Source organism: Drosophila willistoni, assembly GCF_018902025.1.
Source record: "Drosophila willistoni isolate 14030-0811.24 chromosome 2L unlocalized genomic scaffold, UCI_dwil_1.1 Seg168, whole genome shotgun sequence".
NCBI classification, from domain to species: domain Eukaryota; kingdom Metazoa; phylum Arthropoda; class Insecta; order Diptera; family Drosophilidae; genus Drosophila; species Drosophila willistoni.
Window position 1 is genome coordinate 3,962,661 of NW_025814047.1, and position 21,591 is coordinate 3,984,251.

General features: G+C 37.9%; 8 protein-coding genes across 11 annotated transcripts; 3 read left to right on the forward strand and 5 right to left on the reverse strand.

The window, feature by feature from the left end:
- Positions 1-283: 283 nt before the first annotated feature.
- LOC6640813 (USP6 N-terminal-like protein) lies at positions 284-6,545 on the reverse strand. Of its 3 annotated transcripts, XM_047009773.1 has the most exons (7): positions 6,462-6,545; positions 5,700-5,716; positions 5,462-5,619; positions 4,701-5,382; positions 4,248-4,633; positions 4,122-4,186; positions 1,821-3,047 (listed from the first exon to the last, which is right to left on the reverse strand). In XM_047009773.1, the coding sequence occupies exons 3-7, from the start codon at positions 5,614-5,616 to the stop codon at positions 2,587-2,589; spliced, it is 1,749 nt and encodes a 582-aa protein (XP_046865729.1). In that variant the 5' UTR covers positions 5,617-5,619; positions 5,700-5,716; positions 6,462-6,545; the 3' UTR covers positions 1,821-2,586. The 3 variants fall into 3 exon arrangements, with proteins under 3 accessions (XP_002063763.4, XP_046865729.1, XP_023030813.1); XM_002063727.4 differs by lacking the exons at positions 1,821-3,047; positions 5,700-5,716; positions 6,462-6,545 and adding exons at positions 284-1,252; positions 1,324-1,420; XM_023175045.2 differs by having other exon boundaries at positions 5,462-5,716.
- Positions 6,546-6,649: 104 nt separating this feature from the next.
- On the forward strand, positions 6,650-8,575 carry LOC6640814 (methyltransferase-like protein 25B). Of its 2 annotated transcripts, none has more exons than XM_002063728.4 (5): positions 6,650-6,896; positions 6,950-7,162; positions 7,217-8,034; positions 8,096-8,295; positions 8,363-8,575. In XM_002063728.4, the coding sequence occupies exons 1-5, from the start codon at positions 6,747-6,749 to the stop codon at positions 8,440-8,442; spliced, it is 1,461 nt and encodes a 486-aa protein (XP_002063764.3). In that variant the 5' UTR covers positions 6,650-6,746; the 3' UTR covers positions 8,443-8,575. The 2 variants fall into 2 exon arrangements, with proteins under 2 accessions (XP_002063764.3, XP_023030722.1); XM_023174954.2 differs by having other exon boundaries at positions 6,652-6,896; positions 6,963-7,162.
- LOC6640863 (zinc carboxypeptidase) lies at positions 8,515-10,057 on the reverse strand. The gene is made up of 2 exons (XM_002063729.4): positions 9,683-10,057; positions 8,515-9,615 (listed from the first exon to the last, which is right to left on the reverse strand). Exons 1-2 carry the CDS (start codon positions 10,055-10,057, stop codon positions 8,623-8,625), a joined length of 1,368 nt encoding a protein of 455 aa, XP_002063765.3. The 3' UTR covers positions 8,515-8,622.
- A 415-nt stretch (positions 10,058-10,472) lies between these two features.
- Positions 10,473-12,008, reverse strand: LOC6640778 (septin-2). The gene has a single exon (XM_002063730.3). The coding sequence runs from the start codon at positions 11,889-11,891 to the stop codon at positions 10,623-10,625; it is 1,269 nt and encodes a 422-aa protein (XP_002063766.1). The 5' UTR covers positions 11,892-12,008; the 3' UTR covers positions 10,473-10,622.
- A 375-nt stretch (positions 12,009-12,383) lies between these two features.
- On the forward strand, positions 12,384-13,934 carry LOC6640779. Its single transcript, XM_023175017.2, has 2 exons — positions 12,384-13,556; positions 13,622-13,934. Exons 1-2 carry the CDS (start codon positions 12,771-12,773, stop codon positions 13,823-13,825), a joined length of 990 nt encoding a protein of 329 aa, XP_023030785.1. The 5' UTR covers positions 12,384-12,770; the 3' UTR covers positions 13,826-13,934.
- A 498-nt stretch (positions 13,935-14,432) lies between these two features.
- LOC6640792 (anaphase-promoting complex subunit 2) lies at positions 14,433-17,850 on the reverse strand. The gene is made up of 8 exons (XM_023175016.2): positions 17,752-17,850; positions 17,155-17,686; positions 16,857-17,095; positions 16,594-16,774; positions 15,818-16,519; positions 15,484-15,750; positions 15,181-15,422; positions 14,433-14,694 (listed from the first exon to the last, which is right to left on the reverse strand). Exons 1-8 carry the CDS (start codon positions 17,812-17,814, stop codon positions 14,494-14,496), a joined length of 2,427 nt encoding a protein of 808 aa, XP_023030784.1. The 5' UTR covers positions 17,815-17,850; the 3' UTR covers positions 14,433-14,493.
- A 254-nt stretch (positions 17,851-18,104) lies between these two features.
- On the forward strand, positions 18,105-19,671 carry LOC6640793. Its single transcript, XM_002063733.4, has 3 exons — positions 18,105-18,373; positions 18,436-18,787; positions 18,851-19,671. The coding sequence occupies exons 1-3, from the start codon at positions 18,198-18,200 to the stop codon at positions 19,523-19,525; spliced, it is 1,203 nt and encodes a 400-aa protein (XP_002063769.1). The 5' UTR covers positions 18,105-18,197; the 3' UTR covers positions 19,526-19,671.
- Positions 19,656-21,483, reverse strand: LOC6640986 (zinc finger protein 467). Its single transcript, XM_002063734.4, has one exon. It carries the CDS (start codon positions 21,114-21,116, stop codon positions 19,806-19,808), a length of 1,311 nt encoding a protein of 436 aa, XP_002063770.1. The 5' UTR covers positions 21,117-21,483; the 3' UTR covers positions 19,656-19,805.
- Between the last annotated feature and the right edge of the window lie 108 nt (positions 21,484-21,591).

A 21,591-nucleotide genomic window follows, 5' to 3' on the forward strand; every position in this document is an offset into this window, starting at 1 on the left:
TACTTTGCTGTTCATTGGTGATTATATATTATTAACAGCGCTCTAACAATGCCGGCCCCGCAACATTTGCTATTCGTGATGATTAATGTGGAATCTCAGAGCCATGCCCGAGAATATTTCTTGAGGAGGAATCCAGGTCCAATTCAACTACAACAATTAATATCTTCGCAATATTGAAAAACAATTTACGCTTCGAAATTTTAAAGTTAAATTAACGCATATAAACCTTACAATTTTAATCTTTTAAATTTTTTTGTGTAAAATAATAAAAACTTAAATAAAATATTATATTCAGTTGTTGATTGAACTTAAATTTAATTCCAAATTACTGCATTTTTATGTAATTACATAATACTAATGTCAATTTGTTGTTTGTATAGCTATATATGCATATATTTATATGTACTACAATTTAATTTATTTGGTAGTATTATCTTTGCTTATATCTCCCTGGCTAACCCAATAATGTAATCGTTTCATGGACGTAAATTTTTAACGTTGCTTTGTATGTTTGCTTCCGGTACGTATTTCTGTATGTACAAGTACAATTTACAACAATTTCTATAACATATATCTATGAATACATATGTATATATATATATATATATAAAGTTGTTAACGGAAAACAAAACTGAAATATTTTAGATTCCGCCGACACCTCAGTTTTGAAATTCCATACACCAACTAAATCGATTTCTTGGCATTTTCAGATCTTTGTATTATATACGAGCTCCCTAAAACGTACATTGAAATCCCTCTTACCCAAACACCTTCAATCACCTATCTACCCGGAATTTATTTTTTTTTTTTTTGCACATGATTCTCGATTGTTTTGTAAAAACTTGATTAATTTGGGAGAACTTGTTTTGAAATCAGACTGCGCAAAGTTCCTTTGCAAGCACACTTTGTTTGTAAAAAAAAAAAGAAGTTAAAGAGTTAACTAGCGTTTTATAATGACAACGACGACACAACAACTGGAGGAATGGCATCACACTACTAGGATATGCCATTTTCCATTGTTTTTTTTGCCGCCATTGTCCGCTTTAATCATCCAAGAGCCAGAGGGGATCTAGGCGGCGGTGGCGGCGGCGTTGCAGAATTCGCAGTATTGGCTATAGCTGGTACGGTTGTGGCTGATGCTGTTTGCTGTGGTTTATTTGCTGCTTGCGGTGGCAGCTGAAGTTGACGTCAAGTGCCCAGTAGTTCACGCTGTGGCGTATTTTGCAACATATTGGCTGTCTTTAGGTGAATGCTGCAAGTAGATTGTATATACATATATATAATAAGATGAAGTGTTTTCCATTGATCAATGTGTCAACTCACTTATTGTCCTCCAATGACATGGTTTCCGATGAGGCAACTGAGGTACCTGCAAGCGAACTTCTTAGTGAGTGCGTGTCCTCGGGTACAGTAAGCGTAACTATATAATTGTATTGTATTTTTTTTTTTTTTTTTTTGAAATTGTTGTTTTTTTTTTTTTATTTAATGGATCAATTTGAGTCAGAAACCAATCCCCAGTTCGTCGTTCGAGGTGATGGGATGAGCCAATGCGTAGAGGAAAATTTGCATTTAGTTTTTCAGTGGACAAATTTGGAAGTTTAGTGTTTAAATGTTAGTGAGTGGTGTTTTGTGAGGTGCAAATTGGTATAAATTAATTAAATAACATTTTCTGAAATATCGATTGCGCTTAATATTAATTATGAAAATTAAGATTTGTATATATTATCAACATGCTCAAAGTTTTTCAGTACAAAATCATATTTATTTCTTGTGTAAGTGTGAGAGTGTGATTTGTTTCTACTACAAACTACAATTTTAAATTTGGCTTCAACATAAACTAAATTTCTTTATATGAGTTTCGTTTCGTTTCTTGTACAAAGCAACAAATTAATTATTTATACATATATATATGTTGTATAAAGAAATGCAAAAAGAGCAAATTTAGCCTTAAAGCAAAGTAAGTATAGATTAATAATATATATATGGTTATCAAAAAGTCATTAATAAATTATTTCTCGTTGTACGCAATTACAAAAAAAGGAATCAGTTTGGAATTGGTAAGGATTGGAATCTTAGGAGTAATCAGTGAATGGAATACATATAATAATAATAAGTAGAGTTCAGTAATTTTAAGTATATAGAATAATATCAAAAAACGAGTGAGAACAGGAAAAATCAGAAGGACGAATTAGCTTCGACAGAGCCGAAGATGTAGCACTCTTGCAAATACATTTAATTAATTATTAAAGTTATTGAATTTCAATTTAAATTGGCATCTTTTAAGCCCATACAATATCTTATACGAAGGGCAGTTAAATGGCGGTGGATCGGACAAACTGACTTAATTTTTAAGGAATCTATTCATGAGTTGAAATTAGTTGTAGTTGCAAGGTTATAAAAAAAACATCATGTTTAACAATCAATCGTACATAATGCCTAAAGGATTTTACACAGATATTTCAACTAAACATACGTATTTACTATAGAACTAAAAGTTGTTTAGGGTTGTTTTAGCATTGGCATATGCGTTTTGCAAATAGCAAAATAAACAAAATCAAATAATAAAGAAAATACAGCAACTAAAAACTAAAGACGTGTGTTCTCCACGCTTAATGCATCATCATCATCATCATCATAATCATAATTATTATTAACAGCAGCAGCATCACCATTCTGAATCGCATCCTTGTCTCTGACTTGTCCATTTTGTATGATTTGTATGCTCTGGTGATATCGTTGCTCTGCTTGTTGCTGATGATAGTTTGTGGTTGGGGATTTCATATGCAACGCCTCCAAGGCCTGATCCAGATCAAGCCGCTGACGACTATCGTTTTCGCTGCTATAACTATGACGCTTTAACCCATTGGACAGGTAATGATGTTGTCGATGCTGCTGGTGTAGATTGTGGACACTCTGGCTGCGACTGTCTGGCTCAATTGTACTGGTGGTAACCACAAAGCCATTGCTATAAAGCGAGTAACTGCTAATTGCCGGCGATGTGGCTAAGCTAGTGATACTCTGATAGGTTTTCATTGAATATGCATCACCTATGATTAGAATTACACAAGTATGAGAGAAGTACAAAGTCTGTATTTTGAGAGTTGAGTATGTATGGGCCGTTAAGAAACCCAGGCCAGCAAATGGTGAGCAGTGATGGTACAGCGGCGGACAATTTCATGTTAGGCAAATGTTACACATGGAACTAGGCAGGACGTGACAATGGTCTTATACTAGTTGGTTTTTTTTTCTTTGTATGGTACATGTCTTATTAATACGAATAGTATTTAAGTTAGAATTGTTGATATGGCAATCAATATTGATATTGAATGGGGTATTAAATCATTCAGAAGTCTCTTATCTTGGATCATTGTGAACTTTCACAAAGGACAAGTTATTTTGTTACTCATTTGTGGTTTATTTGAAGCGAATAATTTTTTTTTTTTAGTATTGATAATTTATCCCCCTATGTCAATTATTAATATCAACAATCCTAATGTTAATTTATAAATATATATATACAGTTTTGTTTGTTAGAATTGACCTAAAAACCATCTAGCTTCCCCCACCTTGCTTATCTTTAGCAACATCTTAACATCTGACTAGTGTCCGACATATATTTGGGCATTCATTTCTCATTTTCGAAGAGAATTGTTTCTTTTTCAAAAGAAATTGACTTATAAATTGCTTAACAAGTGTGTTGGCTTGAAATCACAGACCAAAAGGGGGGAAAAGACTAAATTATATAATATTTACATAAAAGATGTAAAACAAAAGACAAAGAACAAATAAATACATATGCCATATAAATATCTATATATATCTATATACATAAATAATAAACAACAGTTTGTACATAATACAATACCAACGAAAGACAAAACAAAAATCAAGAACAAGAAAATCAATTTGCAGTTCATTTTCAATTATACGTAATTGTATCGTGTTCGTATATATTTTGTTCTATAAACATATGAATTATAGATTGTGATTAACTTGCACCACACATATTAAATTACAGTTGTTATTAGTTGAAGAAGCAAGCAATACTTGGTTAGATAGATTATAAATAAGAAGAGAAGTATCACAGAACGATCTATCGATCGATTAGATCTTCTACTTACCCGTAGCGCATTCAGATGTCTCATACGACATGGTCGATTGTACATCACCGGCATTTTGCTCTTGTCTAGAAAAAATTATCGGAAATGTAAACATAAGTGATGAAATATAAGAAGTTATTTATTTACCTTATTATCACATCTGTTATGACTTGCTTCTCTGTATCCGTATAATCATTACGTCTGCGTCCAATTTTCTTTTCGAAATCAGCCTCGACAAAATCACCCAATGTGCGCGTAGGAAACTCATTGGACTTAGCTGGCGGTGGCTGATCTAATTTCAAATCTTTCAGCTTTTTCATAACACGCTCCAAGGCCTGAACGGCATCATCATCGTTGTAGCCAAAGTTCTTATGCAATTTGACTTGCAAGTACTCAATAATGGCATCCATATCCTTTAGCCGTAGCAACTCATCTTTATGCAGATACAGAATGGTAATTGCCATCGATAAAATGACACGATCCCCATCCAACAGAAAAATATCCCATACACGCAAACTGAGACTAAAGGGAACCTAGAATTAGAACATACGATGGTGAATAGATTAGCTTAATTAATTAATTCCTATTGTCGTTTCATACCCTTTCAACAAAGACAACGAAAAACCATTTGATTGCATACAGTAAGGCATCCACATTGTGTTTGGTGAAATGTTTATGCAGTTTGCGCATTATTTTGGACAATATACGATCATGATGATCAATGAACCGCGTCAGTTTAGGAAAACCCTCGATAAACAGACCGTGCATGCCATATTTTTTATCCGTTATCAGTGCATTCAGAGCCCAGAAAGCCTCCTCCTCATGCATGTAGAGAAGCAGAACACCGGCCACACAGGCCATACCCTGGCAGTAGCCCAATTCTGAATTGTAAATGCTATAGGCGTTGAGCACATTAAACAAGGAGCATTGTTTTACACTGTAACGCTCCCTGTAGGCAAGATTATCGCGAAATTGTCGATTAACATCGGCATCAATTTGTCGCGTTTCCGTGGAGTACTTTTTGGCCAACTGCAGCATCCGCGTGTACACCCCTTTGTGTGTGGCCATGGCCTGATCCACATTGAGTAACAGTTTCCAAACCGACCAGCGCACTTTATCGGGTATACCCTTGTAGACACGCTTATGCAGCTTCTCTGGTGCAGGTGGCCAATGACTGAGCATTTTCATCCATTTTTTATCGCGCTCCAGTTCTATTTTGTTGCGTTGAACTTCCTGAGAGTCGCGGGTGTTGGGCAGGCGGGAATCATGCATAAAGCCATATCTAAGAACAAGTTCAAAAATAAAGATAAGATATTATCCCATTGAGATAAGAAATTATGTTGTCAAATTTCAAGACTCACTTGTCAGTTATGTGATAGATCTCAAATTTGGGATTTTCCCAAGGATCAACCACATTGTTTGGATCCAGGCCAAGATCATAGCGCCTGAAGATGTCCTCGCGCTCATCCTCTGCACGCTTTATTAAGGCCTCCTGCTGATCACCATCCGTCATCATGGGCTAAGGGGGTGGAGGGGGAGCAGGGTGGAGACGGTCAGTTGGGGAGCGGCTGCTTCTCGGTTTCTGCTTATTTGACTCACTTGGCGATAGCGCGAAACTGTTGTTGTGTATTTTGTTTGTGTTGTTTTTGTTTTTTTTTTTTTTTGATAAAAAGACAAAAGCATTTATGTTAGCATATCAAAAGCCAAAGCACACGCTCGCACAACACACACACACACACATGTTATGAGTGCAAGTCAATCGATTTCACTGAGAGATTCTTAGGAATACCCTCGTCATCGCCATCGCCCTCTCCATCATCATCACCATCGCTACTTGCCTGCCACACCGCCGATTCAATGAATGACGTGATGTTCAATAATATTTAAATATCTCGCGGTCACAGCATCAACATATAAAATGGAAGAGCATGAGAGGCAACAACAACAAGAATGAAAAACGCCCCCCTTTCATACTACTGGAAGAGCTGAGGCAGATGGATCTAAAGTTTAATTTCTAATGGCATGGCCTGTGACATCACACATTTACATATCTGATATTGAATATATTGCTATTTAAATGCTAAGTGCTCTAGATGTTTTTTTTTTATTTTTATTTTATCTTCATCAACTTCCTGTTTTTGTAGCATTTTGCTTTTGTTGTTGTAATTTTGTCAACACTAACCGACACTCATGCACACACAAACATACATTTACAATGCTAACACACACGCACACAATCACAAATTACAAAATAAGAAGAAAGTTTTCATTGGAAAATGTTTTTTCTGTCTAGTCTTCGTGCTATTCAACTAATTCCGACTAAAATCCCCATCTTTAAATAACATTACGTTTTTAATATACCATTTAATTTTGTTTTCGGTATTTCCTTTAAACAAATACACAAATTAAACAATTTTCGTCACTTTCTTTTGCTTTTTGTTGATATTTTTAACCGATAGATTTGGTTATCGATATTCTAGACAAAATGCCCATGTGACATGACATTAATCGTAGGGGTTGGTAAATGTGAATATTACAGAAATTTACAATGTTTTCAACTTAAAGACCAAAATTAAAAAAACTTAATTTCATCTAAGCACAGATGGTTAACAAAAACTACTGAATTAAAAAAAAAAACAGTGGAGTATGGATGCATCAATGTCGTGCCATCGGGGCATATTGATAAGTAAACAATTGTTATTCTTACTGTTAAGAATGGAGCAGCTCCAATTTAAATTGTTGTCCTCTTTAAAACTGGTCAAGAAATATGAATGGCTTTTGGATTTTTACATGCTGGTAAGAAAAATTAATTTAAGCTAATGTATAATGATAATCTTTGAGTATTTCAGGATTTTTATATAGAGGATCACTGGAAGAAATTGCCCGATGTATGGCAAGATCACCTGCAAAATCTCTCTCTGGAGGAGTTGGGTGAAGTCGTTGGAAATGAAAATGAGTGCAATAGTGTCAAAAAAATCTGGCCTCTAGAGTTTCTGGCTCTAAGGCAATTGGTGAAGAATCTGTCCATAAACCGCAGGACCGTAGATAGAGTTTTCCCACAAGTTAGTGCATTATTTGTTGATGATATCATTTGTTAATGCGTTTTCCATTAATAGAATAACATGTCCTGCCCCCTGTTAGACCATCGCAAACTCAAGCACATCTTTCGAAAATGTGTGAAGCCCAAGAAATATCATGAGATCACACGAATGGCAGAGGTTTGCGCCAAAAGCTACCAAAAGATGTCGGTGGACTTTGTGGTAGATTTTGGAGCAGGTGTGGGACATTTGGCACGCATATTGGGCTACGGCTATGGCATTCAGGTGTGCTGCTTGGAAATGCAGGATAAATTGAATCAGCAAGCAATCGCAATAGATCACAAATTGGAAACCATGGCAAACAAATTTCTGGAGGACACAGAAATTGCTCATTTTAAGCAACCAAAACATGTAACTCAGTGTCTAACCAGTCGCACTACACCTACTGAATTCCTTCAGAGTTTACGCCAAGCCTTAAATTTGAACACTGATAACTTTCGTTTTGGTATAATTGGATTGCATCCGTGTGGAGACTTGGGTCCCACACTAATGAGAATGTTTTTGGCCTGTAAACAGGCCAAGTTCTTGAATTTTGTCAGCTGTTGCTATCAGAAGATGACTACCAAGACATTAAATTCTCAGACAAATTTGCCCGGATACCCGCTAAGTAAATTCCTGCACGGTCAAGATGATTTCCAACTTAGTTATGAAGCGAGAGAAGTATCTTGTCATGCGAACGAGGTGTATTTTGATCGCCTTACAACTGGACAACATGAATACCTGAAGATTCATTCGTTACGTGCAGCAGCAGAACGCTTGATACTCGAAGAGTTCCCCCTCCTGCGGCACTGCGCCCTGCGCAATGTAAAACATCAACCAGGCATGACTTTTGACGAGTGAGTTTCAAAGGCTGATAGATGTCACAACATCACATAATCCATTCGTACATATATATAGATATTTCCGGCAAGCAGTAAAGGGGACGCGTTTCGAAACACTTGACCAACAAATCTGGACAGATAAACAGAAATTGCAAACCCAGGAGGATTTAAAGAACTGGCGACGCATCGTTTGCTTATTTACCTTAAGACTTTTGCTGGCTCCTCTTGTCGAGAGTATAATATTATATGACCGCGTGTTGTTCTTAATGGAGCATGGTAAGAAATAGAATATAAGAATAAATCTGCGGTTAAGTAACTAATATTTCACCCACTTTCCATTCAGATTGTGAAGTACACATTGAGGCTATTTTTGATCCGAGACTGTCACCCAGAAACCACATAACCAGCGCCATTAAAAGCTGATATTCGCCCATGGTCTTATCTGACCATAAATTCCAGCTTATCTCCAACGTAATTATGGTTAGCGTATATACATATATTATACATGTATCTTTATTGAAGACAAAATCGCATACAAAAGAATATTTAAAGTCTAGCCAAAAGTCGTTAAACGCGTTGAGATTTCATAGGATTTGCTGTTAATTATTTATAGTAGCCCTTTTCAGCGGCTGCCTCCACAATTGTCCTTATGGCTGTGAAGGCTTCACTGGCCGTTGGCTGTATCTGGACGGCTGGCAATATAAACAAATCCTGACTGTCTGGAGGACCACGCAGCTCAAACGTATAGGCTATTGGAATTTCTAGCTCGGCATGAGCCCAATCCATGCTGCCGCCACCCGCAGGATAAATTGTTTCATATAAGCTGCCGCTTACATAGTCACGACCGCTTTCTGCCTTTATTGCTGCGGTTGCTTTCTTACCAAACTCCTGGAGGTCATCATAGTTATAGACGCGATCTTTGGTGTGACCGTAGGGGAACATTAGCATTTGAGAGTACGAGTGTAAGGCAATATATGTCTTTATCTGTTCCTTCTTCGCATGGCTGCGTATAAATTCAATGAGCCGTTGCGTTTCCACCTCACTGCCGGCACTAGGACCCGCATAATCGTAACGTGTGGGATCACTGCTCGACCCAGTAGAGTTCCAATGATCCGGATAATTGCGATTCAAATCCACTCCTCGACTAGTACCGAAGAGCTGACGATTTTTACGCCACATTCGATCATGTTCAAAGGTATACTTATAACCGTCTGGATTGACACTCGGGAAAACAAACCAATTGTAATCTCTGGCTAGTTTCTGTACTCCTGCATCCTGGGACGTCAACAGCTCGTTGATAATATACGTGGCTGTGGCCGGTGAAATCCATTCCCGAGCATGTATGCCGGCCTCAATGAAAATCGCCTTATTATTTGGATTAGTGGCCAGTTTAATTCCCAAAATACGATTATTCTGAGTGCTAGAGCCCATATCCAAGACCGTAAGACGATCCGAATATTTTTCAGCCGTCTGGTCTAGCCAGGCGTAGATGGTTTTCAAATGGAAAAAGTGTTGCCAATCCAATTTGGAAGGATCAATGCTGTCAGGCAAAACTTCCCGTAAATTGCTATCAATCTTATCCTGAAAATTATAAGTCTGCAAAAAACAAGAGAGCGGGTCAATAAGCAGGGGTTTCAAGCAAGAAATATAAGAGTCAACTCACCAGTACACGATGCTGGATATTATATGTCTTGAGTAAATCCGCAAAATCTGCCACGCGATGGGCGGCCACCAGAATAGATAGTTTTTGTCCAATCTCCCGTGCATGACCAATAAATGTTAGGCTATCACTTTCATCTTCTAACTTCTGAAATAACTTGATTTGCTCCTCGGTATCAAATTGTACATTGTAGATGCGATAATGATCATAACGCGCCTGATCTGGTGGCACTTGGCAAGTTTCGCCGCCAACTACGCTGCCTCCTCCGCAATCCACATTTTCACTTAAGACTTTCGAACCGGTAGCTGCCATGGCCAAAGTTGTAATGACTAGCCAGAGCGACGCAGAGTGCCAGGTTAGCATATTTAAAATTTTCATTTTTATAACTCAACAAAATATTTCTTTATTCTCCAAGAAATACATTAGTAGGAGAGCGAGAGCGTAAGTTTTATTTTTGTTCTTTATATTCATTGCGTTTGGCCTGCACCAGTATGAGTGAGCGAGTGCGGTATGTTTGTGTATGTGTGCATAGGTTAAACAGCTGTTGACTACCACCCATCCAGGCAAGATACGGATACAGTTTGAAATTCCCCTTTTATGGCTGTTATAAAAGATTTTTCTTTGGAAGAAACCAAAGTCTTATCTTGGAAAAATATTTGTGAACACGTTTTGTGTTTCGGAAACTCTGCAAAAACGGAAAATTATTGGTTTTACGACCTAACTGGCCTGTTAACCATCTAATCCGGTTTGATAGTTTTTCCTAGGATTGCTGTAATCCTATTTAATCTCAAAATTTAAATACTTTAAAACTTTATTAAAAGAAACGAACAATAAAAGATTGACAGAAAAGGCCAAACTTTACAAAATTCTTAATTTATAGCACATTTACATACAAGAGAGATACACATTAATGTACCCTAAATTCTTTGGATCATTTTATTGCTTATTTCTTTTTGCTTCGGCCAAGTGTAAGTGTGGACATTTGGCCATTGCCATTAGTAAACTGTTGCTTCCGACGTTGCAGTTCCTGGCATTCCTCATCCAGCAGCCGACGAGACTCTTCCAAATTGGTTTTCTCGTCTAAATGTTCTCGCTTCAGTTTCTCGAATTTTAAATGCAATTCTTTTTCGCTATCTTTAAGCTCGTTTTCCTTCTGCTTCACTCGTTGAATGAACATTTGTCGCATCTCCTCCTCCTTGGCCTGGAGGCTTGCCAAATGCTTGCTTCGCTTCGTTTCAAATGTTTTCTGAAACGACACCGGCTGATTATTGCTGTCCACATCCACGAAACCCATCTGCTCTAGTCTTCTTTGGCGATAGAGCTCGTAGTGTCGTTTATGGGTCAATTCCCGCAGATCCTCCATGTTGGTGCGGATGAGCATCTCTCGCAGCTTTACAAAATCGCAGTGGGCCTCATTCTCAATGTGCACAGATCCCCATGGATATTGTCGGGCGCGTACTTTTTTGCCGGCCACCATAATAAACTCTGTGCTCCCGACAACGGCAAATGGTAGATGGAGATTCATCGACTCGTTCACATCGGCTACTGTGGCATCGTCCGTCGGGAATTGATAAATGCTAACCTTATTATTGATCAGTTCTTTCATTATGCGCTCTTTAAATCCGTCTAGTTCGCTTTTGGAGATGGTATCAGCTTTTGCTATGATTGGAATTATGTTGACTTTGGTATCCAATTGCTTCATACACTCCAGATCCATGGACTTGAGTCCGTGTCCCGTGGGGCAAATAAAATAGAGGCACACATGTACACGGCTGTCATGATTGGTGGCCATTTGACGCTTGATTTTAAGTTCTTCTTGCAGGTAAGCCTCAAACTGGGCATCCACATAGTCCACCAAAGCTTTGTGCGAGTTGGCCCTGTTCACCTGGTCACCGTAGCCAATGGTATCGCATATGGTCAGCTTCAAATTGACATTGCTTTCAGTTATTTCGTACGTCTGAGCCTTCAGCTTTACATTGGGTAAATTGTGGGCGCTTGATGTACAATCGAAGTTGGTGTTGAAAAGGGTATCCATCAGTGTGGACTTGCCCAAAGCAGTCTCACCAATGCACATAATATTGAAGTGAAAGCCGTTCTGTACACTTTTATTTACCAATTGATCAGGGAGGCTATCGAATCCCACATGGCCAGAGAGTTGAAGATGCCTCGGGACAGCTAATTCTTTATCCTTTGCCGTTGCTATATGAACCATTTCGAAATTGTATTTCAACTATACACAATCTAGCTGGTGTTAGATGTTTATATATCCTCAAACCAGGTAGTCAACAATGCTCGGTTTATGGTATTATCCGAGCAGCTTAATGGTAACGAGATTTTAATTCGTATTTATGATTTTTTACCTGCCGGGTATTTTGAAAGAAACAAGGATGCCACTATATTTTAAATTGACGTGTCTATTGAAGAGTTGCCAGATTGTATGATAACGAGTATTAATAACACATGGGTTGCACAGCTTATTTCCACATAACAGTTGTGCTTACACTTACCTCCAAAAATATTGAAATAAATTACTAAAAAAATTAACGTTCGCATTTGGCAAGGATAACGAATTTAACATCCCTTGAATATACGTTGGATTAAATATGAAAAGAGGTTAAATGTACTACACGAATACCCCACGTCTTAGATTATCGATTATTTTTAATCGAATTTAGGGGAAAAACGTCCCTGGGGGTTGCTACGTGAGAATCACAATCGCAATTTATATACCAAGGTGAAAAGTATGGAATTAATGTTGAAAAAAACGAGAAAATTAAGTGGATATTCTGAGATTTTATTAAACAATTTATTGTGGACCCTAACAACCAAAACCGTATCAAGCAATAATCGGAGAAATTTGCTCTCAAACGAACTGTTGACAAATACATAATCTGACATTTCGCAACGTCGATGCGTTATTTCATTCTGAATTACATTAATATTAGTACTATATCAAGATTATCATTATTACGAGCAGTCACCATGAATACATTTATTTCCTTTTAAATCTGGCTGTGGGACGAGCCTCCAGCAACAAAACACATCAAAATGGCTTCACAAATCGAAATATCCGCACAGATTTGTGTTTTGAATGGAATTACAAAAACAAAATATTCAGATTCCGATGTCGATATTTTACAACCTTATGGGAACGTTGTTTGACTATTTGCTCTTAGCTGTTCAGTTACTCACCAATATGAGTTCGCCAATATACGAGCATTACCATTGCGCGCCACCGCGTGGTCCAGCTAGATCTTTGTGGAATCGAAAGCAAAAAGAAAAAGTGGGCACGGCAGAATCTGAATCATCAAAAACGTCGGATGTGGATCATTGTGCTGAACCATTGGCCACAATGATCTCGCTGCAAATGATGGCTATGGACGTGATCGACCAGATCCAAGTGCAAGAGGCTTTGCACCAGTGTGCAACATCACAAAGTTCACCAAAGCCAAAGACGACCCCCACAGCTGGCATCGAGATGAAGGCGTTTCCCTCCTGTGGGGCACCCACATTCTGTTACTTCTTTATTGACCTGCAACCCCAATCTATACCCCTCTGCAAAAGCATTCAAGACAAAGACGAGTTCGACGATGCCGCCAGCCACAGTCAAAGATCTAACGATAGCAATAACAATGCGGATGCCGAGGCTGCTCGCCGACTGCACCGACAACGCAGTATTTCCGAATGCAGCGAAGACAGTTTCATATGCTTTGAAGAAGACGTGGATGAGAATGGTACAATGACCTCGAATGGATGGTGCGATGATAATGATCCTGAACCTGATGCTGACGACGACTACGATGATGATGATGACGACGATGACACTACCGACGAGGTGTGTGATTGTGACGACATCAGTACGAAGTCCCCCAAAAAGGTGAATAGCAAATGATTCAAATTTACTTTTCGAGTTTTTCCATAACATTTGTCGTTCCTACACAGGTCCGCTTTAATTTGGTACCCGATGTACATGTAATGCGTACGTGGAACTTTGCATATCGGGCTGCTCGAAAGGGTGATTGGCAAGTCTATTCCCGTGACCGTGACAGATTTCAACAAAGAATAAATCGTGTGGCGCCCATATTAAGTACCGTTTTGAGTTCGAACCATAGAGAAAAAGTCTACAATGAACGTTTTTCAATGTAAATTAGTCTATGTATTTCCATTTCCCCCTTAATGAAGCCTTTTGATGTACACATTAAACTAGTATGATTATTTGAAATTAAATTCGGCACAATATCTTTGTGTTATATAATTCAATTGTTTTTCAATAATAGATGAGTGCCATGGGCAATAATAATGAAAAGTTTTTTTAATAAAATGGCTGTAAGTTTCAACCCTGTTGAAAATTTAATGGTTGTTTTTTATTTTGTTCATATATAAATTTTTTTATATATATATATTCTTGATAATACCATATCTTATCTTTTAGTTTTAAGAAATGTCTTATGACAGAATTATCTGCTCTCATTGTTTTAACAAACCAGTTTGACAGTGCAACGTATTAAAAATCAGGATTCATTCGCATTTTATCAACAACTTTCAAGCAGGTGTTATTCAATACGAACAAATCTAGTTCTGTTTTTTATATAAATAATTCTTCACCGTTTGATTTCAGTTTACATTTATTTAAAAACAGGTTTGATTCGATACGTTCGATTTATTCGCTATGCCTTGGACATTTGTAGAGCTTCATAATCTTTGTCATTTACTGCATAAGCAGTTCGTAATACAAAATATACAACTTTTGCACTCAATTTAAGCAAATGTTTCACACTTTATCATTTATTTCAATATTTGTATATATATTATAATTATTTAGCTAATTGATAAACTCCACCTGAAAACAAAAGTTTATGCTCACGGACTTTACGTTGCAAAAAGTGTTTTAGTTCATCCTGGGTAAATTCGACGCCTCCACTATGTGAAGCAAAAAGTCGAAGCATTTGATGGATTCGATCAATGGGCATTGAATCCAGATTTGTAAGCATTCCAACAATATAAGACCAAAATACCTAAAAAAAAACACAAAATATTTGTAAAATAAAAGTAAATAAATATATTTATTTAAAAGAAAACACAAAAACCCCACAAAATATTTCATCATGGAGTAGCATTGTTTACTATTGCTTCTCCATTCACCTTATCTAATCTTATGACGCTGTCAAGCAAAGTTTATGTTTCTCATTTAATTCCCTTAAATAGGTAAATTTGGGTTTCATTAAAGACTCTTGAAAAATAATTAGTAGGGAGGCACCTTATTTTCATCGCAATCAGTGTTTAATGAACACATGATGTAGATGGTGAGTAAAACTTTATAATCGTTCTGCTAATTGACATTCATGTTACTATATAATTAGCAATCGATTGCATATACAAATATGTACACACATACATGCATATGTCAATAGGTTCAGCCTATAGCTATTTTTAAAATGCTGATTAATCATTTTACATCTCAAGTCTATACAATATGTTTTTGCTATAAATACATCACATACCTGAAGCTCCTCTTCCCGTTGATCACTAGCTGATGCCATGGCCGATTCTAAATCTTCTTCATCAGCTTCTGTAATGCTCATTTCTTCAAATTGAGATTTCTCCGTTTCTTTCTCGATTAGAGTAAATATTCCTGGCGATGTTTCTGTAATTAGACCATGATTTTGCCAAAAACTTATACGTCGTCGCAGCGCTGTTGCTGGAACCTTGGTCAATGTGCTGAGTTCATCAAGACTCCATTCGTCTATATATAGTAAATATAAAAACATATATTTAATATAACAAAAAGTATTTAACACACGTACTTTTGTTCTGAAAATGATATATTATCACAGCCTGTGTTGGCGGCACTGTCATCTCCATTGTTCGGTTTCCCACTTCGATGACAATGTTTACCCGTCCGGTTACAGTGCGCCAGTTCAGTGTACGGTTGCCCTTGTAGGCTTCATAGGCCTTGGTATATTTCTTGAATTCATTCTCTATTTCTTCTGGCAATTGTAGACTCTCCTTATTAAATGATGGCCAAAATTGTGCCGAAATAATTAGAGACGAAATGTCAAATAATTGGTCATCTAAAGAAAAAAAATAATGCACATATATATGTAAAGAAAGATAGATCCAACAGACTTGCTGACTTACTGGCATTGCAATTACCGTCACCATGAATATGGGCATTAATTCTCTTGGAGTCTGTAACATCTTTTAACATCACTTCACAGCTATGGAGAAGTGATTCGCCAAAGCGTATTTTTAACAATTCTAGATTTCGAATTTCCTTTTCTGAATTAAAGTCCAGCTGGGATATTAGCCTGTCAGCCATTAAATTTCGATATTCGACCATAAATAATTCCTTGCTTCCATAGATATCGACAACCATAGATATAATGTCGGCAGATCTCATTATTTTCGAACTGTTATATCGCATAACATTGGGATCAATGCCAAACGGATCAGGCTCCCAATTTTCCCAGTTGCTAAACTCATCGGTTCCATTGTCTTTGCCATCCTTTATTGATTCGCCTTTGGCTAGCTCCTCCGACAAATCGGTTGGGCCTTCTTCCGTCAGACCGGTTACCACTCTTCGCACTGTGTCATTACGTTTACGAAGATATTCTTTTATGGGCGCTGTAACCATTTCCAAAATCACTCCCGTATTATCTAAATGGCGTATAGCCTTTATAGCAGCAACGTATCCGGTTAATATATCCATGGTGTTAACGCCGGGATGAAGAATTCTAGCTTCCAATGAACTGCGTAGGGTTTCAGTTAAATAGGCTCTCATATCGATTTTCTCCATGCAGATTTTTAAATCATCTATCGCAGGTGTCGAGTCAGGATAATCTGAGAGAAGATTTAGCATACATTAAAATAACAAGTGGTTTATCTTATTTACTATAATTTGATTATGGTCTTACCTATAATTATACTGAAAAATTGGCTAATCACATTTTGAGCGAAGGTTTCATACATAAAGTATGTTAGTTTCACTTTGAATGATTGAAGAGAAGCAGGGGCTTTTATTGAATCGTGTGTATCCTTTTCTATCCATCCTTTGAAAATATTTGTTAACCAAACTATAATAACATCATTAAGCCACTGAAAAATAAGTAAAATATTACGTAGGATTTATGAGACATACAGGGATTAGTAAGACTTATTTTAATTTTAAATGGCTTACTGTTTCCAACTGTTTAAGATGGCTTCTATCAAAGATTCCCAAACACGTGTCGTTGATATGCTCTTTAATTTTATCTTTAATCAACGCTGTCAATGCGCTTCCAGCAAGACGATCTGTGAGGTTCATCTCAAATAATTTCATATTTGTCTTATTAACCATTTCGGTTAGTTTCTGACAGCAGCATTGCTCTAGATCAAAATTGCAACCAGTACACGGAAGTTCATCGAACACATCAGAATCTGCAATATGAGATTCCATAAGAGAAAGGCCAATGAAATAAATTTACAGACTTGCATACCTATGGTGGTGGAGGCCAGTTGTGTATCCTTCGTAAAGAGCCTATAATGCACCCAGTAGAATGCTCCGACAATCGTACTGAATGTAGGCGGCAACTGAGCTAGCATCGCATCTCGCACGCAAGTCTTAATACCATCTTGTTGCATTAGTTTGATGGAGCTACTTGATGTGGAGGAGCTAACAGGCTTTGCGGAATTGGCATTGGCTTTTTCATTAAGAAGTATCAGACGCGGCTTAATCCGCTCCAAAGAGCGGTAGCCAACATGCAGCTCATTGATAGCTTCTATGAACTGGGCAAACAGTTTGTTTTTATCAGACACCGACTGATCCGCTAATGCATCGCCTTGCAGCTCCGATGGATCAACTCCAGCGTACAATTGTTTCCAAAACGATGGCACTATTGTATTCCTTATTGCCGACTGTACTTCTAGATCGATAATGGCGGTTAATGCATCGGCACTTCCCAAATTTGAAATATGCCGGCAAACATTCTCGTAAACTGCTTCGTCAATGGGCTCATCTGGAGCGTTTATCTGAAATAATGGTTAAAGGTAATTCGAATCTTCGTGGCAATAACGAAAAGGATAATTGAACTAACCACACCGCCCAGGACAGGAAATATTTTAAGCGCATCGCTCCACAATGCATCAAAGTCGCACATTTCTCTCAAGAAAATAACAAATTCAAAATACCTATGCACATATGTATGTATAAACATACATACATATGTATATGTGTAAGATAACGTCGCAAAGTCTAGACAATTTTAATATAATTAATTTTCATTACGAAACGAAAAATATTCTAAGTATTTTTCTAAGTATAAAAATAGAAATTATAATAGCACATAGAAGTTATTAATTTATTATCACTTTTCTTTACTTATTACATGGAAATTAAAACCCAATGTTCCAGTTTCATTGTTCCTATTGCGTTGATACCTTGACGCGGGTCACGTTGAAAGAGGCTTTTCGTTGCTTACCCTTGCATTTACTTGCCACCCACATTTGTTTATATAAATTTTGAGATAAACTTGAATTAAAAATGCTGAGGTCTCGGATTTTGTCGTTACTCCCTCGGAGAAGATGCATTTCATATTTTTCCAATGAATTCAACAATTTGGCAAATAAGTTTCCTGAATCCAATCCAACGAAGAATTTAGCTATATTTGTTGACTCGGATCATCAAACGGACTTTCTGGATCAGCTGGTGAAGCTTAGGTAAAACTTAAAATTACTTAATAATACTTTTTAACTAAACAAGTGCTATCTCTCAATAACAGACAACAAAAAGAGTGTACAGCTGTTCCCCTTTTTGCTGGTGCTCTAGTGAAGCAACTACTGGAGTCCTCTGCCAGTCCACAAGAGGCAATCAGTATCCTTCGTAATCCCACGCAATATGGCCTGTTTGTCGACAATTTCTCTGGGTCCTATTTAATTGACTACTTTTTACACAACGGCCACGCACTCGAGGCGGCACAGGTCTCAGCGCTTTTAGTTGAACGAGGCTTATGCAACAGCGAACTACTTCAATCCCTTTGCATCCAATCCTTCTACACATGGGTGAAGGACTACAAACCAGAGCCATTGACTCCGACTGAGGCACAGGACAACAAAGTTGCAAAGCCTGAAGTGGTGAGTATCAAATTTTATTGAAATTCTAATAAACTAGTTAATAAATTTCTGGTTTTTTTGTAGGAAAAAGTTCGAGTTAAATTTATACGAAACCTTCCTGAAGATACAAAAGATACAGAGGAAATTTTACTCGGAAGAGCCTTGACAAAATGTGCTACATTTAAGGAGAATTCAAATGAACTGGGACAAAATATTGCCTTATTGGGTTTTGTCTTGTCTGGCCAATTGGCTAATGGTACCAAGTTTCTACAGCAACATCGCGGCGTTTTTCACAAGGAAATTCTTCAATTGTGTCAGACACTAGTCAATAGTTTGAAAGTGAATCAGGCGGAAGACTTTCTTCAACTTCTGGAGCAAACTATTGGTTCATCAAACGAAAACCCAATCGACAAGCTTCTAGACGCTCAAGTGAAACAAAGCGTTAAGAATTTAGAACCAAAACTCTTGTCTGAATATACAGAAACCTATCAGGAATGGGTCAAGAACTTCGATCTTGCTGTTAAGAAACAAATAGCCACTCGTGATCTGTATGACCGTGTGAAAAACATTCAAAATACACTGGATCAGCTAGATGCAAAGCGACAAGCACTTTGGTTTTATGAGAACAAAGATGATATCGATATACAGATATTTAAGAAGAAAATCTATTATCCAAAACGCTGGTTTGGCAAGAAAAAGAAGCCCAAGGCAGTGGACACCTTTTATGTGCCGCCGAATATTACAAGAAGTGCAAATTAAGTCGCACATTTCGTTTTGAATTAAAAAACAAAAAAACAAATTAAAGATTCTTTTTATCTTAAATGTGACATAAAAGGATTATAGAAAAAAGTAATTTGTTAAATTCAATGAATCAATCAATTGAGTACCCTTAATTTTCCAATTTATTTTTATTTTTGTTTTTTTTATTGTACTGTGTTCGTAACCCAACACACGGCCGATTTAACTAATAGTAATTGGGATGGGGGGATGATGTCGCCACTGGATACTGGCTGCTTTAACTTAATTGATAATTCCGAATCTATCGTATTTTTAAATGCGTCTGCTGATGTTTCTTCAAGTGATCGCTGCGAACGAATCTCCTACAGCACTGCGGACAGGCATAGGGCTTTTCACCTGTGTGCGTTCGTATATGTCGATTAAGATCATCCTGACGTTTAAATCTTTTCTCACATTGCTGACATCGAAAGGGGCGATCCCGATCTTGGACAAACTGAGGCATGCCATAGGTGCTGGGTCCATCCTGTGGCGGTAGTTGAGATAGTGTATGTACAATTTCGTCGGCAGGCTCATATTTTACTTCCGGCTTGGCACTGTAGCATGGAGTCATCTGAAGATCAGTTGGCAATGGTGGTGCTGCCACTATTTGATATTTATCGCTGTGCTCGGGCCGTTCCAATTTGATTTTCAGTGGTTTGTGATCGAATCCTAGATCTGCAGGTTGATGCTGCTGAGCATGCAGCTGATGGGATTGAGGATGCTGATTCGGGCTATCGTCATCGCCCGCATCACCAACACCGCCGCCACTTAGCACAGCCATGAAATGGAACCCCGAATCCGCATCCGATGGTTCCGTTAAATTCTTAATGGATTTCATCTTGGAACTATGTGGCGCTGATCGTTTTGGTGTGCTGGCAGTGGTCTTTAGTTGCCGGTCATGCGTCGCCAGATGTTTCGTTAGATGATCACTGCGGGAGAACTTTTTGGTGCATTGTATGCACTCAAACGGCTTTTCACCTGTATGGGTGCGCAGGTGCCGGTTGAGTTCGTCGGAGCGAGTAAAACCCTTACCGCATTTGGGTTCACTGCAAACGAAAGGCTTAATACCTGTGTGCCAGGTTAGATGAGAGCGCAGGTGAGAACTTTTTCCATAGCTTTTTGTACAATTGTCGTAAGGACAAACGAATTTGCGCTTCGGGTCGACCGCATGAGGAGTGGCCAGCAATTTAATGGTGGGCATAATGCGTATCTTAGAGTTTGAGTTGCTATTGCTATTGTCAACGAATTGAAGGCCATCCTCGTTGTTGTTCTCAGTGGTACCAACTCTACTATGTGCATTTACATTTTCGAGATCCAATGGCGGGGGCGGCGCCTCCACCGACATATCCTGTTTGTGCTTCATATCGCCAAAAATTGTTGAGGCCCTCAGAATGACATCTGGCGCCTGTTCGTTTTGTATAGCCCCACCACCGCCGCCGCCTAGAGTCGAAAATGTTGCCGCTGCTGTTTGTGGTGGTTGTTTCGTCGTGGAATCTATAGGCGTTAACGTTGATGTCGTCAGCATGTGGGGTGTGGGCGTGTTTGGAATTGGAATTGGTATTACTTGTGACATTACGCTTGCGTTGCGTATCCGTATTGATATCCAAATTCAGCAAGTTTACGGTAAACGTCATTCATATAAATGACTGTATGACTGACTGTTCGATTTCAAGCACAAACTAATTTACCGAGTTATTCAAAAATTCGTATAAAGGAAATTCTGCAGATAGTGGGCGTGGGCGTGGGCGTCGGCCGCATTCATTTGTCAAAAAATTGGTCCCTGTCCCATAGCCAGACAAATTACGTGTTAATAGACTGCATATGGCTCACACATTTTTCAACCGATTTGACAAAAATATACACATATTTCCACCAATATTATGTTTTAATTCCTTTATTTATAATAGTAAGTAGGCGACTAGTGGTGATAAAAAGTTGCGTCTGGTTTTGGATATCGTGCTTTCACCATCACTAAGACGACATCTGCAAATATCGAAAAATATCGATATGACCTGAGTTTATCGATAATACATTGCTTTGTTGTTTAA